Raw genomic sequence first — 9,300 nt, 5'->3', positions numbered from 1 at the left:
TTCCTCAGTCCTTTTAAATTGGTTGGAGATAGTTACCACCAAACGAGGTTGTTACACTACCTCCCTGCAAGCATACACCTACCCTGAGCCATGTACTCCTCCTGTCTCTTGCTTATATGAGTGAGCTGCACTCAGAAGAAGTTGTGGCCAAAAAAGATATTCCTGTAGGAAGATCACTGTAGCTCCTACCTCCTTTGCTGTTGGCCATGTAGTCCTGCCTTTCTTCCTTGGTATTCATCAAGGATTTTGCTCAATGAGTTTATCTCATTAATTAATAGAAGATAACTTCTGGTATTTTGCTTCCATGAAACCCCCACTGGAGCTCAAGTAGGCCTACAGCCTTAAAAAAGCCATAAGCCTTCTGAAGCTTACCCCTTCAAGCAGGAGCTATAAGTAACCACATTTACTCAGCTTGATAGTTCATTTGCATTGAGTTCTGTAGCTGAAGCTTTTACACAGACCATGAACCATAAGAGAACAGCAATAGCCCTCCTTTGCTTATCTTCCAGCAAAATATTAAGACAGCTTAATTAACACATATATTTTTGTGTCTGAGTGTGAACAAAACGTCAATGGTCCCCTTGAGGTATGAAGAGTGGAGAGATCTCACCAGCTCACCTAAAGCAGACAGCTGTATCTGGTCAGCTAGGTAGCTTGTTATACTCTTAGCTAAAATGGTAATTCAGACCCACCTGACACAAATACGTTTACTTTCCTTGAGCTGTTTCTGTCCACTGAGGATTGATTCAGCTGCCAAATCTACCATCCTTTTGGCTTTTAGATGAGACAGAATGTCCATTAGACCTGTGCTGTTCAGATCAGCACCTGGAAGCCTGATTATATACCTCACATGTCACTGGACTCCTGTGTAGGAGGAACTGAATCATACACTGATTCCCTGGGGAGGAAAGGGTTTACCAGTGTCCAGTTGTATTCCAACAGCTCCCTCTCTAGCCCTGGATAGAGAAGACTGGCAGTAGTAAATTACTACATTACACACTGGGAAACATTCAAAATATGGCATTTTTCATAGAGACAGACTATCTGCTGTTTCTGACTTTTCAAATACTGGTAGGTTTTGGGTATAACTGTAAATAACTATCGAGGTATGTCAGAATATCTGATTTGTAGATTGAACTGTAGGTATAAATCTTGAGCTAATTCAGTTTATTTATTTGCAACCACAGGCTGTTCCAGCCAAAGGTAAACCGGTCTGCTAAATTAGTAACACGTCTGGGCCAATTCTGGGTACAGCATGTCCAATCTATAAATTTAGGCCTGTACTTCTATTTTTAACTATATACATATCAGCCAGTGAAAACACTGAATCCAGCAGGTATTGCTTCTCTTCTAAGGAAAGATGTGTTCTACTTTATTCAATAAGAAATACTTGATCCTCACAGAATCTCTCTTCTACATAAGCATTCAGTTATCTGAAATAAACACAGTGTGTCAGGACAGATCAAAGACAATACATTTATTAAACTTTGAGGAAAACAAACAAAACACTGACATAAGGAAAGTTAAATAGAAACTGAAAGACACATCTTCTGACCGGCTTATAATGGCTTGTGTGACCAGTAAAGTACCAAAATGACATTCTGAGTTTGATTGAGGTATTTAACTATTTTTGGCAATAGAAACAGAGTAAGAAACTTCTTCCAAACACACACATAGGCATTACTTGCATTAGTGTCTATCATCTATGAAATTTTATATGAAACTAAATAATGTAGCTGTTAGAAAAATATAGCAGCAAATTAGCAGAATATCTAATGCACATTTACCATAAAGTACATGCTAAATGTAAAAATCCCACTGAATAGTTGGGCCCAGTCCTGTAGCCCTTGGTCACAAAGAGAGCATCAGTGAGTTCAGTGGGAGACATCATGAGCAAGACCTGCATTCACTGCACTTCACACGCTGTTCAGGTCAGACAACAGCAATGAACATCCCCATTTGCTTTCTCAGAAGAACCCCGTCATGACGGAACTATAGCCTAGCAAGGTAACTTCTGAAGCAATAACATTTCATTGCAAAGCCCTATCAAGCTCTTAGTATACTTAATAACAAAGAGAGCATTCCCACTGAGTTTTGGTTTTCTCGCCTTTCCTAAGAAAGTCTGCCTAACGCAGTCAAAGGAGATGCTGTTAGGCTGCAAAGAAGATAAACTCTTTTGAACAATACTGTATTCAATTTGCTTGTTCCATTGAAGACTTTCAACCCAGTTTTAGCTTTAAAAATCAACTGTTGGCCAAATCCTGAAGTCCTTGTTTTATTTTCTTAATCAATACTTTATGTGGCACAAACAATAACTGTAGCAGTAGCTTTGGCTGTTGGAGGGCTTCAGAACTTGGTCAAATGTGAAAAGATTATGCTGTTAAGTCACCAGAGCTTATTCATGTGTTTTCAAAATTTTTCAATTAAAGTGTAGTTCCACGCTATTTAATATTGTGGTCAACAAAATCTTGCTTATAAAAAAGTATATTATTATCATTAACCAGAACTCGACGAAGAACAGAATCTTTTGTCCAAATAATTTGTATAGTTTAAAGTTTTCTATAAAACTTTAAATTTTCTATATATTTCTACATTAGTCACCATAAGAAAGTAATAGGATCAGTCACTGTTAAGTTCCTACAATATTTCAAAATTTCTCTAAGATTTCTCTGGAGGTATAAAATGGCTCTGTAAAAATCTATTTTTAATTTTTGCTGCAAACAAAAAATTTATAAAACAGAAAACTCCTTTTTAAGATCGCAGTAATTACGTTCCTTGGATGGGTCATCATAATTAAACTACAGTGTGTAGTGTAATATAAAACATCTATGCTTTTTTGACTAAAATATTAAAATACATTTTATTAATTTATATAGATGAAAATAAATGTTTTATTCAAACTACTTTTGTTTTTTCACCTATGCTCAGTTCCCAATTATTGATATAAAGATCTCTGTCAACAGCATGATTTTTACTAAATTCTTAGATTTTAGACCACCTGATTTTTAGCTTTATCAAAAAGCATGATTTACTGTACATTAAACATAGTCATTTCAATGTTTAGTATCACAAAAATCAACACCCACGAGAACAAGACAGTCACGGCTAGTAAAACAGTCTCAAGACAAATTCATAGATAATATTTACAGAACAATAGGAATATTTTGATGAATATTTTATGTTTCAACATTTGAGATAAAATTATAAGAACCACGAGAAACGTTTAGACTTCGTTTTGGTTTCAGCATAAAAGCCCAAGCTGACTCTCTGCTGTGAAATACTGCACGCACCTAGTCAAAGGAGAACTACGGCATGATTTTGTTCAGCTGATCTGTGCTCACATAGCCACAAGACATGTTGAATTCTTTCTCTGGCACAGGCAGTGCAGTTGCATTGAGCACAAGGCCTTGCGGAGAGTGAACTATATGAATAGAAGTATAGTCTGGGACAGGCATCTCCAAACTTGGGGTTTCTGCCATTGAAGCCCCAAGACTGACACCACTAGTGGTAAGGCTCTCTGTGGTGAAGTAAGCGTCCTCATTACAGCTTTGCTCCTGCACATGCGGCTCATCCTCTTCCTGGGAAGTCACAGCAATACATTTTTTCACATCTGCCTCGCAGAAATAGGCACTGTCCATGGTGAAGCTTTGTTCTGTGCAGCCTTCACACTGTGCTCTCCCCACCTTGGATTTCTGCCCTGGTGAAAGTACAACACTGCCTGCTGGAGTAATATCACTCACTTGCGCATAGAAGTCAGTGTTTGTCAAGGAATTCTGGTTACTGAGCTGGGTATGGACTGATGGACTAGCTGAGTCGGTGCTGTCTGCAAAAGCTGGCCACGACTCGCTACGTTCAGACTGAGTATTGGTATGTGGCTGTTGGGCGTCTGTGTCAGCAAGAGTTGGAACGGACTCGTCATCATCTTTCCTGTCAAGGCACAAGAGATCTTCTTTATCAGTTACCTTTTTGAACTGATCAATATCAGAGATGGCATCACACGTGTCGCTTGCACTGAAGTCTGTCTCTGGAATATCTGGTTCACAACAACTGGCCCGTCCAGAATCATCATCCTTTGCTCCCAAGCAACTGTGTGATTTCAGACGATCATCACTCAGGAGCCTGTCGGTGTCTGAGACTCTGTTCTTTTCATCGGAGTCATCTATGTCCAACTCAATAAACTCGACCCACAAGTCGTCATTGTATAGCTGTGTCTTGTAGCTGTCATGGCTGGCTAAGATGGAGTTCACTTCATCTAGCTTTCCTTTCTATAAAACAAGAAAAAAAGGACATTGCAAAGGAAAGAATAACAATGTTTGCGCTTTTATGATGTCAATTTAAGCAAAAGTAACTGCGGTTGATCTAATAACTGCAAGGTGGTTTTTTTTTTGTTGTTCCTGTATTTTTGAAAACTAATTTGTGGCAGCTCCCCCATGTTGCCATAAAACGCAGCATTTTTTTCATACAAATTTGTTCTGCTTGAGACAACAATTGTTAGCCGTTACTACTACTGCAATTCCCATTGTAGATTTTAAAGCACAACATTACCTTCAGGAGATCTGGGTCAATCCCTTTAATCTTTGGAACTGGCACAGGAGGAAAAATCAGCATTTTTAACCTGGAAAAAATAAATGATTGCTTTTAATTTACAGCAGTCCTTTATGAGGAAGCTAGAAAGAAAAAAGCTTTACATTGTGTTTAGACTTACTTAAAAATTGAAATGCTTGAAAATTCAATTTAAAGTAGTGCTAAGGAAAAGAATGATTGTTATTTTTCTCTCATTCCAAATAATAAAAAAAGCTTTCTGCAGCCTGTCTTGTTGAAATCATATACACTTATGCTGGACTCCATTCTGACACCATTCTGTTACTTTAACACTCATAGAAGGAGAGTAAATTCCTAAAGCATTGTCAATACTTTCCCTTTTTATGTAATTTCCCAAAGTTTTTTTTGAGGGATAAAGTAGTCTTGCATAAGCCCAATAAATTTAAAGAGGGGAACAGAAAAAGGGAGTTGGTGAAAAGAATGAATTACTTTAGAACAGTAAACACATTACTTTAAAACAGAAACACAACAGCAAAAATGTAGGCCAGTATTTTATCTTTATGACTGTTCTGTTTTCTGAATTATTAATGCAAAAAGTAACATATAATAACAACAAAGTTTCATCCTTGTAGATAAAGACTAAGCAACTTGCTTATGCATGTGCATACTGTGAAAACAGGTATTTTTCTAACCCTTCATAAAAAGAATTTCAAATTCTTTGGGAAAATAACACTGATAATAATCTAGCATCAGTGGGTGATGCCTATCCTCCTCCATTTTACCTCCCTGCTTCTTTTACAAACAGATAAACTCTACTCCCCAGAAGAGAAATTCAGTGTTGTCTTTATACTGGATTACTTGCCTATTTTAGAAGGTAAATGGTGAGAATGGTAGAAACAAATCCAATCATTACTTTTGCTGTAATGTAAAGCAATGTAATGTAAAATCCCTTGGTAAAGTCCAGGGATTACCAAAGGAGTCTTAAGAAGCGCTAGAGAGAAATTCAGGCACCTTCTGCTTAACTACAGAAGGCCTACATTCCCCAGCTGTTTTTGTTTTTTGGCAGACCCTCAAAAGTTCTGCCCAGTGAGCCTCAATGAGAGCCAGAAATCCTGTAATTTTCCACTTAATCCCTGGAGGGGCTGTGCTAGCTGTGCACTGGCTGGGCTGTCAGTGTACTAGTTTAAGATTTGCATTTCCAGTTGAATCCACAAATCAGATATTCTGGCAGGATTGGGCACTGCATCTAACAAAACAGCTGACAGAGTTTACCGCTCTCTGCCTCGAGAAATAATCAAGGAGGGAAAACTACACTCAGCACCTTTCTCAGCCTCAGGTAGCTTAAGCCTGCATCTCTCTACTCTCAAAGAGCCTAAATAGCCTAAACCTGGGGCATCTGTCCTAGGGAGCCTAGTTCAGAACTTGTCAGATCAGAGCTGAAGAAATATGAATTGGGATCTTTTCAGATACAGGAAGAAACAACCTGGATATTTTGCATTGCTGGAAACCTGTGCAGCCTCTATCTCCTCTGCAGGAGGTGTTGCCACTCCCTGTACAACATGCATATGCACCAGATTGGAGGAAACGGAGGCCTGTAGGTCCAGAAACACATTCTGGATAAAGGGTATTTAGTGGAGAAAAGCCTTCTTCGGCAATCATGATTAGCACTGAGGAAAATGAGCTGTGATCAGAGACATGCTTCATCCCTCAGGATTTTTTGTGACCAAACCTCTCCTTGCTCAGTGTGTTGAGTGGTAAGCTTCTGGTCCAACATGTGAGATCTCCCTGCACCAATCTGACATATCTAGCTTTCGTCATGCATTGTATTGGGAGCCTTGCTCTTAACTCCAGGATCAGGATGCTATTGTAGGGAGTGGCTTACTGGAAGTTAAACACTGCTAAAGTGTAGTGCTGCTTGCCTAAATTATTTTTTTAGAGGTAGCTCCAACTGCACCATCTTGTTTTCATTTCAGTGACTTGTCTCTATACTGGTACGTGCAAAACACCTCAGTGTTCATTTTTCATGTGTATATATAACACCACTAACAACATGCCTGTGTGCACTGGGCTGGACCATGGTGTTGCTCCATAGTCTAGGACAGTATTGTAATGACATCTAAGGTGAATTAGTTCTGCCAAAACCCATCCCTGAACACACGTTTTAGGGGATGAGTTCACTCTGAGACCATTCTGTCATTCTTATAAATGTGCCATCATGTCATTTTTATAAACGACACAATCCTGAGTTTTGTTTTATTTTGTTCCTGTTATTTACAGGAGCGGCAGTCTATCCACAGATACCAAATACTGCCCTATGACTCAAGTTCTTTTCCTTGGCTCAATAAAGAACTAGTCAGATTACTGGAATAGTCTAAGAACAAAAACAAATATAAAGCCATATGTTTGAGTGAAACTTTTGAACAGGAAGTGTGTAAAGACAGCATTTACAAAATTTGAATGGACAAAAAAAATCCCCTTCAAAGCCGAAGTAAATTAACTAAGTAAATACTGTATTATAAAATATTCTGCAATCTAAAAGGAATGGAAGCTGTCAAAATAATCAGATTCCTCCTGCTCAAGGACCACTACGTACATATACCAACATCCATGTAACTTAAGTGGATGGACAGCAACAGTCAAAATAATTTCTACTCCCCCAAATTTGAAAAAGTTGAAGCACCCTTTTTTAAACTACAAGTAAATAAAATCTGATGGACAAAGATCCCTACCTTGGTTGTTTAGACAACAGGATTAAGATCACTGTTACGGCCAGCCCACATGCTCCGAAGATAACAACTAGGAACCATGGAAACTCGATTTCTGAAAACACAGAAGAAAAACATATTAGCAGGAATCTGCATCTCTGTTGCATCTTTAACTTCCACCTTCTCTGCCACAAGAATTTCAAAGTCATAAAAACTTACAGAAGAATTTTTGGTTACATAAATGTTGAAGTTCTGTAGCAAGAAGAAATAAAAACACCCTTTGGTATCAATAGTTTCTGTATTGCATTCATGACACTACCAAGACTCCTTGCAAAAACAGTGTGAGCTTTTTGAAATGAACAGGATCTTGGCACTGACAATACATGTAACGAAACAAGACAAGAAGAAAATTCTGCCTGCTTGGGACACACTACCAGTAGTCTCGTTGCAGAGCATGCTACGGGTTCTGTTTGCCTAAGCCGAGAGAACATCATTAATAGCATGTAACTCCACTAAATCATAGACAAAATATTCTTCTCTCTTAGAAACTAAAATATGGTGGTGTCAAAAGCCATAATATTACTCTTTCCAAAGGCAGAATATTACTCTTTCTAAAGGCAGAACATTAATTGTGTCATGGGCTGTAACAATCAGTTGCAAAAAAAAAATAAAAAAAGGTCATTAATTGAAGTGATTTGGCAGGAACAAAAAAAAGTTGATAAATGAAATGCTTTATCTTTTAAATACTGTCAATTCCATCATACTTACACCAACACTGTAGAATACAAAGTATAGAAAACTTTATTTTGGCTTTAGCCTTAGTTTCTTTTAATTTGTTCCCAAATTTAAGTTTTCCATACCAACTTCACTCATTTTTTGGGCCAAGAAATACTGGACAGGGAGTTTTAGAATTCTAAACATGAACATAAATATATGGCCTTTTGGGAAAAAAAAATATTTTTAGGCACCAGTTTTAGGCATCTGCTCCCATCTTAAAGTTTTGACTGCGCGTTTTTGAATCTGAGTATTTAAAGTTCTATCTAGAGATGTCTGTGTTAGACAGGTCCCTATTTTAATGGAGAACCAGTAACTCCTTCTAATGTCAGTAAGACCAGAGTCTACCTTCTACAAAAACTTAGAATACTATATTTCAATTTAAATACATAACTTTTAACACAGAAAATTTCAAGTCTGTGTTCCTAAAGGTGAAATACAAAACAAGGAAGAATACATTTTGCCAGACCCATCTTATGCTTTCTCAATTTTGCTTTGTGTACTTCCAATTTGTGTTCTGATTCAGCAGTGCTGTACATGGAAGAAAACTGATCCAGCAAATAAGATCACTGCTGCTATGTGAGACGTACAGATAAGAATCAACTTGCAGAATTTGGATTGTAGTGACTGAGGAAAACCATGCTAGTATGATGGCCTTAGATTTTCACAGTATTTTAATTTTGTTCATATGAAAACCTTGATAATGCAGATTGATTTGGGGTAACAAAACAACGTGGATGGAATATTAGCTATAATAATATAAATGAGGAATGAAAATTAGTAATGCAACGAGTTAAAAAGGGGACTATGTCAAGACTTAGAAAGATAAGAGTTATGAGTGGTTTGATTTAACTCCTAAACTAATATTCTGGAAAAAGAGGCAAAGCAGTTTGTTAAAACAATTTGCTGATGACTTCATATTTTGAAGAGTTAATTTAGTAGTTCAGACCTGAGAATGCTTTAGGAAAAGGCACCGCCTCATTCCTTTCATAGAAAAAATGTGGTGCCCAATGGTTGCTTCTTCTTCTGTTTTTAACAGCACTTTAAAAACAGCTACAAGCACAAAAGAAAGAATAACACTGTCCTTGATTGTACTGGGCAGATCAGGAAGTCACATCATTCTGATAATAAAGTCAGCAAATATTATAACACCTTATTAGTGAAAATTCTCCTCTTTGTTGCTGGAGTGCTCAGCTTACGCAATGAAGGATGAGATTTAGCTGTCTTTATTTTAGGCTCTATAGCATTTGCAAAAGCTGTTATTATTTCTTAAAACTAT

The 9,300-nt window shown here is 37.5% G+C and overlaps 1 protein-coding gene across 5 annotated transcripts in view; it reads right to left on the bottom strand.

Moving 5' to 3' along the window:
• Nucleotides 1–1,462: 1,462 nt before the first annotated feature.
• GHR (growth hormone receptor) overlaps nt 1,463–9,300 on the bottom strand; it is a 138,860-nt gene continuing 131,022 nt past the window's right edge. For all 5 annotated transcript variants that reach the window (XM_040540091.1, XM_040540093.1, XM_040540092.1 and 2 more), the window contains exons 8-10: nt 7,272–7,362; nt 4,546–4,615; nt 1,463–4,265 (exon numbers count right to left, since the gene is read on the bottom strand). In XM_040540091.1, the coding sequence (XP_040396025.1) occupies nt 3,306–4,265; nt 4,546–4,615; nt 7,272–7,362 (1,121 nt within the window). In that variant the 3' untranslated portion in view covers nt 1,463–3,305. The remainder of the gene's footprint in view (nt 4,266–4,545; nt 4,616–7,271; nt 7,363–9,300) is intronic.

Source organism: Cygnus olor, chromosome Z, assembly GCF_009769625.2.
Source record: "Cygnus olor isolate bCygOlo1 chromosome Z, bCygOlo1.pri.v2, whole genome shotgun sequence".
NCBI classification, from domain to species: Eukaryota; Metazoa; Chordata; class Aves; order Anseriformes; family Anatidae; genus Cygnus; species Cygnus olor.
This window is presented reverse-complemented; position numbering and strand designations above follow the sequence as displayed.